Below are 16,458 nucleotides of genomic sequence, written 5' to 3'. Positions count from 1 at the left end.
AAACTGATAACCAAAACTCTCCATTTAAACAAACACCAAGCTTCTGAATCACAGTTCTGACTGCCAGCCTTACTCCTTCTATCGTTTCAACTTTGACCAGACACACAACCACCGAGAAGATGGCTTCAGATCTGTCCAAAGCTGTTCTCCCACTGAGCACTATGGCAGCTTTTACTGGAATTCTGATTTCTACCTTATTCATTTTAAGTATCTGGGCCTCTGCAGCAAAATTTAAATGGAAATATACTAATTATACCAATATTCCATAGAAGCAACCACATAATACAGATGCTTCTTCCAGAGGAATTCAGACTACTTTCTGTTCTGGATAGCTTTTGTGCACTTGTGGTATGCTGTAAGAAAATGTTACTTTTCAACCTAGTGCAATGCCAGTAGGAAAACAGTGACCCAGGTGGAGCCTCATGGAACATGATTTTGCTCTCTTTATCTGACTGGATAATTCCCTGGCGAGTGGTACAGTGAGGTCTGTCAGAAGATGTGCTTTAAAAGTCTTTCAGCCTTCAGCAGTTTCTTCCATTCCTCCCTTGATTTTCTTAGAGTTCTCTTGAAGCTCAGTTGTAGCCTGGCTGCTGTGTGGTGTGCACACTGAGTCTGGGGCTCTTCCCCTAGGCCTGCTCAACTCAGAACACTGCTGAGCCCTCTCAAACAGCCAGCTGAGCTTGGGCTCTTGTGTCATACTAAAGTATGGCACTTGAGCAGCCTTGAGTAAAACACAGTGTGCACAAAATAGAACTCTTAAGGCAGCAAAATACAGTTTTGAGCTCCTAGGAGAAAACCCTAACAGTATTTTAGTATCTAAACATTCACATTAAAAATATTTTTATATGTCAAAATGTTGATAGTGCTGGAAAAAACTAATAACATTTGTTGACATTCTTAACATAGTTTTATATTTTATCTCATAACAATAAAAGAATCATCAAAAATGCTTGGTTAAATATGTACTTCCTACAGTATCTGTTAGATAAACACTGAGAAATTTTTTTAATATCAAATTTTGCTATTTGAAACAGCTGACTTCTGTCAATCACACCATTTTGAACATCTGTAAGCCTACTGCTGCTACTTTATAAGGAGGGAAGGATGTTTAATCAAACAGAACTCTGCAAATCCAGGCAGTCCAGATTTTAGCCTTCACATTTTAAGAGAATTATCAACTAAACCAGATTTAGTTACTGTATTACACCAACAGCAATTCATACCAATGCTTAAAGCCATGTATAAAACTGTGTTCTCTTTAAAAAGAGGGGTCTGAGTGCTGACTTGATTGGGAATGAGCTTTCATGGCAGTCCTGACATACTCAGCGAAGTAGAGCACCAGCATGTCCAAAGCTGTCTTTAGCTGAGCAGAAAAAAACAGGAGTTTAGCAGCTCATGTATTTCTGTTCTGTTTCCCCAGAATCTTCTTTGTATTGTGATTTTAAGCTTTCCAACACTTAAAAACAAAAAAATGTGAATGTAGATACAGGGAAAGTGAACTCCAAGTTCAGACTATCTCAGCATGACCACACAGGATTGATACCTATAAAAATAATCAGTATGCAATTACCTCCAAAGATGTTAGGACCAAAATAATGAATAAGTTAATCTTTATAAACTGGAATATACCTCAAGTGACAAAGCCAGAGATAACTTTGAAGTGAAATTACCATCTCAACAAGTCAGGAGAGAGACACAAAGGAAAACCAGGCAGTTCCACACATTCTGGAGTCACTTTTTGCAACTGTTACAAAAAGCTGCTTTTGCAAGACGTAAATCAACAGCTTTGCTGAGAGCATTAAAACAGTCAAAGTTCAGAGCCCTAAACCTTTCAAAATTATAATTTTAGTATTTTCTATGCTAGACATTACTTGAATTTTTACAGTATGCAATTCAGATTGTAGGAGGCATTTAAACAGAGGCGATTTACAATAGTGAAATATATTCAAATCAGACCATTTTGATTCATTTACAACCATTAGAATGGCACAATTTTTGACATGTAACAGCTTTTTCGAGGACTTGTGGTTGTAACAGGGAAGGCTGTGCAGACCAATAAAACTCTAATGATACGAACCATATCCAAGAGCCAATATCTGACAAAATTAATACTTCAAGTAAAAACCAACAACTAAAAGCTGTAAGATAAGACTCCTACAAACACTCTCCCATCTTTGATAAGAATCAGAGGTACAATGAACCTTTGGAGCATAATTATTTAATGCAGTTTCTTGTGGAGTCCAAGAGGTAAATCACTCAGCTGTATATCTGCATTTCAAGGAAAAAAGACCATTTTGAAGTATGTAATAGTCTTGATTTCATCTCTAGAGCACAACTTCATTTAGCGATGTAAAATATTTCTGTATTATAGAAATCTTATTCCTGCTCCAAACTGAACACCATCACATATCCTGAAAAGAAACAAACAATAAACAGTGTAAGTGACATAAGGTACTGATGAAATGAAAATCAATTCTCCCTATCCCCAAATTCCAAAGGTTTTAGCTGACAAAGGCTTTTTAAAATAAATGTTTTGACAATCTGCCATCCATATGGAGCATTTACATTTCCAAATAAAGCCCATAATTTTGAAATTGCTATTTTACATTCGCATCGCCCATAGAAACATAATCCTACTCCTGTATGAAAGACTGAGTATTTCACTCAATACTCAGACAACAATGGGCCTCCTGAAGCTTTTTTATTGCATATTATGATATTAGCTTGATGCAGGATAATTGGTTGCTAACAAATGTTCTTATTTTCTCTTTATCTATAAACTTATTTCCATTTTTCAAACGAAGACGTTAAAGTAGGTATTTATCAAAGACATCAAATGAGGTATTTATCCAATCATTTGGGTTTAGAAGGCTTAAGAAAACCCCACAAATGGTTTGAGTGATCACTTCTCCACAAGAAATCAAGCTGCTGCACAGCTATTTGCACATTTCAACAGATATTCTCAAGATAAACAAATTCTGGCACTTGGGAAGCAAATTCTTAACCCAGCTGTGAAACTGAGGTGAATAAAGTGGGCTTGGAAAGCAGCACCAAGATGTCTCTGTTGGTATGGACTAAACAAAACCACAAGGCAGAACTCTCTCTGAGAAAGCAGACAGGAGTGCGGGAACCTCTAGAGAAGCTGGTGTACTAAACCAACCTGTCTCCAGCCTGTACTCCCATGGGGAAGCAGTAGTTGAGCTCCAGCCTGGCGATGTTTCCCAGGCGCAGCACTATTCCGGCACCATAGGACCAGCGGATGCACTCTGCCAGCCTCTGCAAGTGTGCCCTAGGACCATCACCTGCAGTCAAACACCAAGGGATGAGCAGCAGAGCAAAAGAGCAGAACTAGAATAAAAATACTGTGATTTTAGTTGGATTGTTGTCTGGTCTCTATGTCCCGCTATAGGGCACCTGCCAGCAAGAAGGAGAAAATGAGTAAAGACTTCAGTGTCTTTATTGCGCTCTTCCAGTGCCTGAAGGGAACTTAAGGACTACTGACAAGGGCCTGGAGTGACAGAACAAAGGGGAATGGCTTCACATTGACAGAGAGCAGGTTTAGATTGGAAATTGTTCCTAATGTGAGGGTGGTGAGGCCCTGGCACAGGTTGCCCAGAGCAGCTATGGCTGCCCCATCCCTGGCAGTGTCCAAGAACAGGCTGGATGGGGCTCGGAGCAACGTGGGATAGTGGAAGGTGTCCCTGCCCACGGCACGTGGGAGAACAATAAAAGCTTTAAGGTCCCTTCCAACCCAAACCATTCTGGGATCCTGTTCTATGATTTAATAGGTCTCTACTATTTTTAAGTTGATTGAAGTATCTCCCTCCCAAATGGATGTCACCTTTTTTCCATCAAGCAAGGCAGACATCAAATATCACTATATTCTAAAACAGGCTGAAATCATATTGAAAAGCCATACATTAATGCACTGAAACGTATCCTGAATAGAGATAGGGATGGGAAGAAAAAGAGCCCCCAGCTACCACACCCTCATCTTCTAATGCTACTACTTTTTTTTTTTGTTCATCCCAGTGAACACCAGAACTCCACTAAAACATCGTCTTTCATTCTCCCTTCAGAATGGTGTAATATAGCAAGTGTTAGTTACACACTGGTCTGAAAACATCACCTGTTCACAGACACTACCATACCCTACAAGTAATACTTGTTCTCTTTCCTATAAGTTGTGCTGGAAACTATGGAGAGAGCTAAATGAACTGCTGGCAATCTTTCAAATATATAAGCTAAAAGCAGCAGGTTTTTGAAAGGCACCAAAATATATGCAGTACACAAAGTGCTTCTGAGTGAACAGACACAGAACAATTCTCCTTTCTGCTTTTCTATGAAGAAATTAGAGGCTTTTTATTCTGTTGAGTCTTACCATAGTTGAGATTGCAGAGATTTCCAGCATTAAGGAAAAAATGTGTTCGGAAAAGATCTCCAAACCCTCCACGGCCAGGACGGAAAGGGAGAGGGGTGTAGAGATGCACCCCTCCAGCCCAGTAGGCTTCTCCTCCCAAATAATCACCTGTTTGGGCAAAATGTTGGAATAAAGGCAGTTACTGTGGAACATATTAAAAGAAACACTTGTTAAAGGTACAAAACTACATCCATAAGTTGTTTTACATGCCATAAGTTTATGTTATACTTCCACCCTTTACAACTCTCCCCATTTCCTTCCAACTCTCTCCAAACTCACCACTATCCAAACTCAGTTTGAAAAATTAGCACTTCCACATTTCTTTAAACCTTCCAAGGGAAGTGCATTTTTTTTTCCTTCCATCACCAGAACAGCCTAAGGCATGCAGCTACTCATGGCAGTTCATCAGAATTATCTCCTCACCACCTCCGCAATACTTTCCCTGGTTTTAAAAATGGGCAATTAATATAATTGAACAATTAACTTCAAAATATACTGGATATTGAATCCACTGGTAACAGCAGAGTAAGGAATAGAACTGAGGAAGCTCCTGGCTCTCCAAACACCTCTGTTGAGCAGATTATCTTTCCTCTAAGCTACCTGAGCATAGGCTGTATCAAACAAACTGTTGCTATAAATATGTTTTGGGAACTTTTCCAGCTTGAAGGTTACTGACTAATTAAAATGACACACTGGAAGCGTGCAAGTCTGAACACACACACGGTTTACAAAATTAGTGATTAATCATGGCTTAACTAAGAACCACCTGGCTTTATCCCATTGAGAACTAATCTGTAACAACAGATCAAAACTGTAACACTTCTCAAAATACAGAATGAGTGCAACTATTTTCAGGTTATACAAAGTTTAAGGACTTTCTGTGACACACTAACATCTACAGTATTGTCAGAGGAGGGAGATTTAAAAGTGCCAGACCTTCACTCTGGGGTCCAATGCTGTACATACTGAATCCACGCACACTTGTTGGTCCACCAAGGTAAAACCTAGTGAATACAGATAAATTTAATTTAATGCTTCACTTAGAGGTAACTTTGTAACAGGTTTAGTAATGTGATCTTTAAACGCCAGCATTAAAAGGCAAAATTGGCTATAGAGTGAGCAGAGTCACAATATGGCTTTGTGTCTAAACCTCTGCCTCCTACAGAATTTTGCAGGCAGTAAAAACCATTTTGAAACCATAAATATGGGCAGGCAGAGCTACTACACGGCAAATCGCAAATTTTTACCAACCCAATATGAAAATAGCTTGAGTATGAACATGTAATTATAGCTAAGTACAAACATTTTATCGTCCTCAGAACTACTACTGTTTTGTGCAGATTTTTCTATATATACCATGTTGACTGGAAAAAAAACCCCAAACATTTAAAAAGCTTGCCTATCAGCTATACTGGATGGCTTGTCTCCAATAGGTACCAGCATTCCGCCCCAGAGTGATGTTGAAATAACCTTTGGAGAGAAAAACAAGTTGTTTATTTGTACTTATTCCTCAAGCACAGCTCCCATCAATCTCCCAGAGTTACAGCTGCTCACACCCCATAGATATCACACCCTCTATGTCAGATTCGCAACAGGATTTTCAGGAAACTCTTGATGGCTGCTGCCCTTTTTCTTTTATGCAGTGCTATGCCTTGAAAACGTGAATATAGAACATTTGAACCAAATGCTACTTCAACAGCTTAAGGGAGCACTCAACCTCATCCACCACCTCTTGTCTTGAGAATTTTCATGTCTCGAATTAAGACAGCACTGCTGCCATCAATTATTCCTTAACTGGCAATTTGAAACCCACAGGAGACTGAGTCCAACAAGCAGCTGCCAAAAATGTACAATTATTACCTATCTGTAAATTAATCTTATAATTACATGAAACCACCTTCTGCAACTCAATATACTGACATCAAATACACATACAGAGTTCCTCTTTATCTATGAAAAGCAATACTTGCAACTCAAAGCACTGAAACAAATGGATTTAATAATTTGCTCACTGCCTGTAGAAGTGCCAGGTAGAAGTATTACTGATAGACAGTGAAATCTATTATCAATACTTTTGGGATACAAATTACTGTAACCCTTGACTTTTAAATCTTCATGATGCAAGTTGCTGTTTAATTCCCCATTCAGCTCTGAGAAAAATTTATTGTATGATCTCCATGTGATAACAAACTTCTTTCTAAATGCAGCTAGAAATATTCCTGGATATGTTGAAATTCTTATTTCAGTTTTTCAGTATTTCAATTAAAAATCCTATTTCCCCCTAATACTAAATCAATGCTGTTGAAATCAGTCATCCCATTTTTTCCCAATAATCTTACACACAAGAAACAATTATATGCTATGATACCAAGATGAACAGTAATATATTCATAATTTCAATTAAAAAGAAAATTAAACCAAGATTATACAGAATATTCATGAAGGTTTTAAAATGTTTAAGTTTTTTAAGAACTTCCAAGGTTTTTGAAAAATCTCTCCTAAGGAGGACACAAAGAACAGACATAACCAAGATCACTTCTAGAAGGAAAATTATTCTTATAACTAACTGTGAAACAAGTTCTCTCCAAAATTCCCACTTCTCAAGTGATTGTGCACAGGAACATAAAGTTAAAAATAAAGACAGTCCATTTTCCAGAAAACAAAATCAGCTTATCTACTCCAGCCATTTTTCACAATCTTTTTCCTAATCCATAGTGAAAAATAATCATAAGACATAAGTTTACAAGCCCCAGAAAAACCTCAGGTTAATTACTAAAATATCTTAAAAAAAAATTACCGAATCCCAGAGAAGTTGCTTATTCAACTGAAACTCAAAATCCTCTTTCAGAAAGCTCACATCTCCACCTGTATAGCCAGCCAACTCCTGCAAAGACATAAATTTATGGAAGTGCAGCAGATATTAGCTGTTTCTTTCCTCTTAAAGCTCAGCATGTCTGCATCAGCACAGGCAGTGTTTTCCTTTACAAGAAGTACAGAAACAGTGGCATGGTGAGGCAGCTGAATTTTTGACTGAGGCATGCATGAACATCAAAAGAATTGGCTGCATTTTTTTCTTTTCCAAATATTAAACCAAACTATTGCTTTCCAAGCCATTTTGTAAATGAAGGCAAGATAGAATGGAGCTGGAAAATTCAGCATCCAAAATCAAGACTGTATTTCCCAAGATCTAAGAAGACTTCATGTGGTGAAGAAGAGCATGACACTATTTGTTATTTTCAGTTCTCATTTAGTGACTGAACTAACTTATTGTTAGGGGCAGGATCTAACAAATAACAACATACCTAAACCCTGAATTTCTCACTCACAACAGTTCACTGCTGCTTACTTTTAGTTCCAGTAGCATTTCAAATCTGCCTCTAAAGCTCTAGAGAAATTAATGTTTCTGATCTATTACCCATACAGCAGAAAAGATAGCTTTTAGAAAAGCTCTGACTGTAACAAGAAGGAAAATAATTTTCTGTGCCAAAATGATACATGCATATACCTTGGAGAGTTATTTTTACCCAGTCTTTCATTTTTAAGTCTCAGAAATTTTGTAAGTAGCAAGAGGACTATAGCCTGGCAATCTCTTCACAACAATGTTAAAAAAGAAGGGCTAATTAATACCCACTGAAAGTGTAGTGCTAATACTGTCAGGGATAGTGTCTCTAAGGTAATAAATAATTTAATGCTGATGAAGAGGATATCTCTGACTAATGGCATACAAATGAAAATTTTCCACCATAGAAAAAGGTTCATGATATTAAAAGGCACACTCAGAAAATGTCATTATCAGTCCTCATTGTCTCCTAGTCAATTTTAGATTAATTTCTAACTTTAGACATTTTTTACATGAACATCAATTACATAAATTAAGACTTATTCAAACACACAAATAAACCCCCAAAACAGCACAAGTGATTTAAAGCTACCTGATTAATTTTCAGCAAAGCACCTCGTTTTGGCAAGATTGAGGAGTTCCGGGAATCAATTACCATGGCATGCTGAAAAGAAAAACAAAATTTGAGTTAGGTTCTCATTCCTGTTGAATGCCTCAGAGTGACATCATTATTTTCCTTCCAAAACGTGCGATCAGTGGAAGACAACCACAGCACCAGCTTAGTGTAGCTACATGGATTTGGCAACAATATCCCTACAGACTGGCTTTGTTTGACATTTACAGGCCACATGAAATCCATACATTTGTATCTTCTGCCCATGGCATGCACCAGAAACAGGACAGCAGCCCAACTGCAAACCACCAATCTGCAAAGAGTTTATCTCTTACAGTTTTGTAAGCTGCAAGTGAAAGATGGCAAGTGACCAGAAACTGGAATGTTTACCAAAGGCTTAGGATGAGGAAATTTACTCTTCCTGTCTCCTACAAAACAAAGCAGTTTTGCAAAAAGAGATGGCAGGTGAGACAGAGGGAGAACAAACCAAAGCCTAACAGTCAACTATGATTCCCTGTTCTCCCTTTGGGCCTCCTGGATTACTCTATGGCAATGACAAAACACAGCAAAAGATGTCTGAAGGAATACACATTCTCTCCAAAGACAAAAAGCTCCTTTGGTATCACTCCTAAGATGAGATGACTCAAAGTCAAGTGTTTTTAAAATATTATTATGAAAAAGCCTTACAGAGAGAGATGATTTTAGAGAGTGTCCACTTTCTTCTCGAACAGAAAAGGATGCTGTTCTAGCAAGGCAACCAAGCTCTCTCCACACACCTTCCCACTTCAGTGTGTGATTGGTCTTCCAGACAGGAAACTACAATAAAGAATTGAGAAAGTCATGAAAACAATTGTTACAAAATTAAAATAAATATTTTTTTATATTTAAGTCTATGGCTTTCTTCCCAAATTCTTGAAATAGAGAAACCCTTTTCCATTTCAGAGTTATGTTAATTCTGCTCCAGTCAAGAGAGCTAGATGCACACTAATAAATGCACTCCATATGAAAAATATCTTGAATTGGGCTGATACAGTAAACTAGGCAGTCAGTTGCCTCTGTGAAATGATAATTTAAAAAAAATTGAAGAAAAAAATTAGATTGAATTGTAACAAAAAGTCTAAGATGCATGACCTCTGTCATTTTCCTATCACTGACCTCTTTCAAATAAAGAGAAGTCAGCCTTGTGCAGGAGTGATTCAATCATTCAAAAAGTAAACCTAATATTTCCAAGAGCTCAACTGAAATGTAAATGAAGCATGTGTTACACTTGTGCTATACTCACATTAAATTCTGTTGATACTCCTCTGTCCGTTTCTCGAAGAGAGCTCCAAGGGAACTGTCCAGTTACTTTGTATACATTAACTGAAAAACTGAAACTCAACATTACTGGCAGGTTTGAAAGAGAAACTATTTAAGGTACAGCTCTAAATAACAACAAAAATTAAGAAACCAGCTCTGCTACATCATTACCAGACCCTCAGGAAAGAATAAATGCAATTCTTACTCGATGAAAGATATGAACTGTTTTATATTCCTTCACTAAAAATGAAGTAGTGAAAAATGCATCCCCTACTTTCTTTCAAAGTTTCCGGGCCGTGGTTTGAAGAAGGACAGGCCATATGAAGTTTCCTTTGTTCCATAGGAGAACTGGAAGGTCACCTTTTCTGCACGTCCAAAGATGTTTGGGAACTTGAGCCCGAGCACCTACAGAAGATAAATTAAAAAACCCCAAAACACTAGACAAACAACCAAAAACCTCCTCGTATCATAACATATTATATTGTTTGCTGTCTTGCATCTTAATCACACACTGAAGACAAGGACATCACAAGAATTAGAAGTTATTTAAAAATACTTGTAACTGAATGTGGCTTTTTTTCACAGTTTTCTCTCTGCACTGGCAGCAAAAGCCAACAGTGCAAGTTACAATCAAACATCAAACTTTTATTGCTGTTTAGTAGCTGCTGACTTAATCCGCACTCTGACTTAAGCCAACAGTACTGGTGTTACTTCAAGCAAAATCTCCAAGCCTGTCTCAAAGCCCTGGAGAACAAATATTCGGCACAACAAGCAGTTGTTCTAAAACTGCAAACTCGCCCACTGATCCTCAGGAGAAACTCCTCAGGAAGGGTTCATCAGAACCAAAGCAAGGAAGTATTATCATTATGGAGCCACCTCCCTATAGTTCTGTTTTGAGCAAGATCCTTTTGCAACTAGACCTGATGGTGGTACAACACAATTCTACAATTCTCCAGAAACTACTGAAACACTTCTGCCTATTCTGACACAAATTCCTTGCATCCCTCAGGCAGCTTTTGGCCCTCTGGCAGAAAAGATGGAGAAGGTTTCCTCCCAACACAAACACTACCATTGTACTATTGTTGTGTGTTCTATTGGAAAAGAACACTAAAAATCTCCCAAATCCTGACTGCCTTTGTCTAACAGCTGTTGGAAGCAAACCAGAAATCTGAGCTTTGTAATGATAGTTATTATGCCATAAAGAGAAAAAGCTTTTACTATTATGTACTAGATGTATAAGCTTCAGCTGAATTTAAGGGATTAGAATAAATACATCTATTCAACTCTTAAGGGAACATAATCCATGTTCCAATATCAGTGTATACAAGTCATGCTTTTAGAGTATTCACAAGTTTTACTTCTTTGATAAATTAAAATCAAATAGAAGAGGAAGCTGAGCACAAAAAGAGAAACCCAAGCAGCTTTCAGTCAGCTCTAAGCAGCACTGGAAGCAACAGGTAGGATTCCCTGCTGGTTTCCTTCAGGCCACAACACCCTGCACCTGGGTCCTGGCAGTGGAGCTGCATAAGCAGCTCTCAACTCACCCAGTTCCAACTCCTCTTGCACATGGAAAACAACATCACCTGAGTCATGCGGGATCTTATACAGGTTAAAAATACCCCTAAGATGAAAAGGATGAGTCCCTTGATCTGGCTTATCCACCAGCTCCAGGCACAACTGCCCTGTGCAAGTGAGAAGGCAAAAAGGGTGCAGGATGAGCACCTGAAAGCAAAATCTGCTCACAGCAGCACTCCTGGTAAAAGCACATTCACAGATCAGCAGTACAGCTGGTACTTCCTGTGGCAATTGGTAAATACTGGTCACACAAGATTTTAATCAGATGCATCCTTAATTGAGTCATATGAAAACAAGTTCCAAAGCTTGTAGAATTAATGAAAACCTTGTGTTCTACATCCCAGAATAACTTATACTGGGCTAAAAGTGAAAAACAAGAACAATTTCTAAGTCAAATATAAAGCATTTTGACTGAGAAGAAAAATACTTCAAGTATATCTCATAGAAACAAAATGCCAAGTTCCTTACTAATCTCTCCAGTAGATGAAACATCTTCAATAGTAGCAAGAAATAATTCAAGAAGTTTCAAAACTTAGAAAACTAATGCTGAGCTGGAAGCTACAGCATTGTCCCCCAGCTCAAAATAGGCTTTTGCTGAAAGAAAGCCTGACACAAAGGCCTGATAGTCTTAGTAAGGCTAGATCAAGACTAGATCACCAAATTCCTTGCTAGCCTTGAAACTAAGAGGAATATCAAAAGGCATTACTAATAATTTGAAATAATCCATACCATGCTGCCTTCATTGTTGCCAACCATGGTGTTATAGCTCCCAGTTAACCTTCTCAATTCTGTTACCTCAAAGGTCACATCTAAACCATTTGGAAGGGCATCATCTCCTAAAGAAATAAATGAAGTGCATGTTACCTAAAAAGAGTTATTTTAATAATTGCAGACAGAAAGTTACTTGAATTATTTGAAAACTGAGTTAAGGCATAATACAAGTCTATGTTATAAAGTGAAATGACTTGAGGAAAGCATGTTTGGATGTGAGTGAACAATTTGATTCAATCATAGGATGAATGGCTTAAATAATTTCATGCAATGTGTGATACAAATACAGGATACATTTTCAAGCTTTCCCTCACATGTTCCTTGAAGCTATGGATTAAGAAAAGCTTACTGTAATTATTTTAAGTGCTGAAAATTCACTCATGGACAAGTAATATTTAAATACACATCCACATATATGCAAACACATGCAAATACATTTCCTTCATAGGGATAACTGATGTAGATACATTTGTATCCACAGCACACCCACGTGTTCACCTAAAATTGTAGGTAAGGTATACAAGACTAAGTTACACACATAAAAAATGTCAAGCCTATTACACAGGGAAATAAATATTACAGGTATGAATATATGAGAACAAAAAAATGAGAATTAATGAGGGACTACACACCTTGGCAGGTATCAATCAGAACGTCCACCTGCCTAAAGATTCCTAGACGAAGCAACTTCTCACGAGCTTCATGTGATTTTCTCATCACCTACAGCATGAGAAAAGTAGTTCAGTCATAGAATCAGAGGATATTTGGGTTGGAAGGGGCTTTCAGGATAATCTAGTCCCTTTGAGTTTAACAAAAAACAATGAGGAGCCAAGACGTAAAATATTCACAGATTTTTGTATATAAAGACACACATGTGCACCTTCAAAACATAACACAACCACTTTAACACTTGCATCTGCAGAAGTAATTTAAACCCAGAGCATCCAGCTCATTACCTTCATACCTTTTGTTAGTTTGCTTCCTAATTACTTTAATAGTTCAAACAATTATTCAAACAGGTTCCAGTAGTTACAATTTATTTAGTTATAATTTATTTATTATGACAGAGTTGCCCCATGTTTGGAGACAGTAGCCCAAAGCAGTAAAGAGAGAAAAAACTTTAAGTTTTAAACAGCAAATCTGTTATGCACTGCAGCACTTACATCAATGAGATTTTTTGCTTTGAAAACATCAGAGATTTCATACATGATGATGTCATCTTTGGTCCTTCCAAGTCCATCAAAGTGCACATGCTGAACCACCACCTAAACACAACAAATCTTTACACACAAGTACTGGATTTGCATCTAATAACAAGGATCAAGGTCACCAAGGCACAAGAATTATTGTGAGAAACCCTGATGATTCTTAGGGCTGATTCCTGCTAACCTACATTATCAGAAATCAGTGCTAAGATTCTGGGACATTGTTCCCATAACACAAAAATGAGAGAAAAGAGATCTCTAACAGCAAGCTAACAATGGTTGCAGCAGAAGAAACACTGATAGACTGCAGCTGCTGGGGTTTTAATTGTAAATGTTGTATGGTCAAAGAAGCAACTGCAGAAAACAAGTATTACGTACATAAGACAGACTTATGTAGCTAGCTGTTTGCTACGTCTTTTATCAGCTATACATAAGCAAAGAATTAAAGGAATAAAATCAAACAAGTGTACAAGCCACAAATACTTAAACTCCATTAAAATCATCACCATAGAAGCAGTGCAGTTTCAAATGCAGCTGAAAATCACTTCCATTATGAGGTTTTATACTTTCATCTTGATAATCACCTGAGACAATTTTATTGTAAAAATCACAGCACCTACCATGCTACCCAGAGAACAAATGGGCTACAGAGATTTCATTTCCCTTATTTTTCCAATCTTTTCAGTGAATTATAATTTTAGGAGTAAGTGTAAAAAAAAATCTGCTTTAAATAGTTGTCAAGGATTGGAAAAGGCTGCCCAGGGCAGTAACCACCCCTGGGGGGATTAAAAACCACGTGGATGTGGCACTTGGGACGTGGTTTAGTGCTGGACTTGGCAGTACTGGCTTAACAGTTAAGACTCTGTGACCTTAGAGGTCTTTTCCAGCCTAAACAATTCTATGATTCTATATCAGTTTGTAAAAGAGACTATGGAGATTATACTACCTCTATCAGAAATATCTGTATGACTCTATGTATTCATGTATAATAAAACAGCAAAGCAACAGCGACCTGCTATTACTGCCAACTGTTAAAAAAAAAAAGCCAAAATGTTTATTTCTCGCCACAAAAGAATTAAAAAAAAAATGTTGCTCAGGCACTTACATCTTTGTTTTCAAGAATTTCCTGCTTGGTCTCAGGTTCAACTTCAACCAGCTCAGCTTCCTCTCCCAAGGCACCAAAATCTGGCCCAGCCATTGGAAGAGGCTCCAAACTCTGAAAGCATAAAAGAAAACGGCATTTAATAGGATACACGGATTTGTGATTTGTGCCTTTTGTAAATGAGAAAAACCCATAGTTCTCAACAGCGGACTCATCAAATCCTAAGGTTAAAAAAAAAAAAGAAAGCAAAAGAGAATTAAAATGAAAGGAATTACCAGAACACTTGACACCTACCTGCTTGGTAAAATTTTTAACAAAAGCTAAGTAGCTTCCATATTGAATGATTTCTGAAAACCACTCTGTACTCTTCCAAAAAAAAAAGCCTTAACTTTTAAGACAAGCTTCCTGTGTAACAAGATTAATTCCCCCTTCTTAAAAAATAAATCTAAAATATCAGGCTGTCACTTCTCTGGTTTGGGCTTCAGGAGGCACAAGAATATGAATGTTGAACAGTAAAATAAAAAGGGTGTTCTCAGAATGTCAGTTTGCTTTGCATTTATTTATTTGCCTTTATATTTCAATATTCTTTTCAGAAGTAACCTTCCAAATAAGGCTTGAAAACTTCAGGCTCTGACCATCAGAGCCAAACACTTTAATTAAACACTCAGCAGGATTGTATTTATTATACCTGAAAGAGTCCTACAATAAGACTTATCAGAATAGCTGCTATCCAATATTAAATTGCTGTTGCATATCAAAATCCATCTAAAGGAAGACAGAAGCTTCTACCACTGCCACAAATTTCAGCCAAATGTGAAACACTCTGTATCCACACAATAGTGTCTAGCAGTTCACACCAGAGATGGACACAGAGAATACAAGCAAGAAATCTTTAAACACAATCCGCATTAGTCATGGTGTTTATATACTCCAGAGCCTTAACTGGAGACAGCTCCCTGAAGCTGTTCTTTGCCTTAAAACTGAACACTTGGAAGAAGAAGAAACTCTGTGGTTCTTCTGTAAGCACTGGTAGATGGATTTGGAGATTTGTACATCTATTCACAATGATTTCAGGCACGTGAGGCCCCTCAGCCCTCTCCAAGTCATGCAATGCTCCAGCCTCGAGTTCTCACCAGGGGCGCTGCTCTTTGCACTGCGTTTTTTCAGCTGCTTGGTTTTGGGTTTTGTTAGGTTTGGGTCATTTTGATTCTGTTTTCACTTCCCCAGTCTCGTTCTGCCAGCCCACACCTCTGGGGAGGTCAGCTCTGGGAAAGCTTCAGGAAAGATGTGAAAAAGACCCAGGCTAGGAAGAAATTTTGTACTTCCTAAGAAATTTTTCTCACTTGTGAGAGTGGGGAGACCCTGGCACAGGTTGCCCAGAGGAGCTGAGGCTGCCCCATCCCTGGAAGTGACCAAGGTCAGGTTGGACGGGGCTTGGAGCAACCTGAGACAGCGGAAGGTATTCCTGCCCACGGCAGGGGGGACGTGTAACCAGATGAGCGTAAAGGTCGCTTCTAAGCCGTCAGTATCTATGACTCTATAAAAACACCTAGAAATGAGCTAGGAAGGCGCTTCCGAGCACAGGCATGGGCTCCGACCCCTTCTCCCTGCCCCGGCCCGACTGTGCCAGCAGCAGCGGGCTCGGAGCGGCTGAGACGGGACACGGCGCCCGATCGCAGACCCGGCCGTGCTGTGCCCGGCCCGAAGGTCGCAGTGGGGAGCGCGGGCCCGTGCGACCTTCGGGCGGCCTCGGGGCGGGTGCCTGGGTCCCACCCCCGGCGGGTCCCGTCACGGAGGATCCCCAGGGCCCCGGCGCTCACCCGGGCGTGCACGGTGCCCATAGCAGCGGCGGCGGCGGCGCGGGCGCGGCCTCGGCGACTGTGGCAAGCTCGAGGCGCTCAGGGCCGCAGCAGGGGAGCGGCCATGACAGGCGGTCCCGCCCAGCGCCCATTGGCCAGGACGGCGGAAGGGGCGGGACCAGGGAGAACTTCCGGCGCTGGATCCCCAAACCCACCCAAAGGCGATTCACCCAAACCCAGGGGTCATCCCAAACCCGGGGGTCACACCAATGGGGGGGATTCACCCAAACCCGGGGGATTCACCTCAACCCCGGGGGATTCCTCCAAAAGCACG

General features: G+C 39.2%; 1 protein-coding gene across 1 annotated transcript; it reads right to left on the bottom strand.

Moving 5' to 3' along the window:
* Positions 1-1,593: 1,593 nt before the first annotated feature.
* Positions 1,594-16,275, bottom strand: SAMM50 (SAMM50 sorting and assembly machinery component). Its single transcript, XM_005532887.2, has 15 exons — positions 16,146-16,275; positions 14,329-14,439; positions 13,182-13,283; positions 12,651-12,738; positions 11,977-12,083; positions 9,947-10,077; positions 9,656-9,743; positions 9,061-9,189; positions 8,353-8,424; positions 7,218-7,304; positions 5,820-5,890; positions 5,357-5,424; positions 4,382-4,528; positions 3,161-3,302; positions 1,594-2,411 (listed from the first exon to the last, which is right to left on the bottom strand). Exons 1-15 carry the CDS (start codon positions 16,164-16,166, stop codon positions 2,366-2,368), a joined length of 1,410 nt encoding a protein of 469 aa, XP_005532944.1. The 5' UTR covers positions 16,167-16,275; the 3' UTR covers positions 1,594-2,365.
* Positions 16,276-16,458: the final 183 nt, after the last annotated feature.

The sequence above is a fragment of the Pseudopodoces humilis genome, chromosome 5 (genome assembly GCF_049639895.1).
Source record: "Pseudopodoces humilis isolate 2021_Gansu_Grassland_sample_001 chromosome 5, ASM4963989v1, whole genome shotgun sequence".
NCBI classification, from domain to species: domain Eukaryota; kingdom Metazoa; phylum Chordata; class Aves; order Passeriformes; family Paridae; genus Pseudopodoces; species Pseudopodoces humilis.
This window is presented reverse-complemented; position numbering and strand designations above follow the sequence as displayed.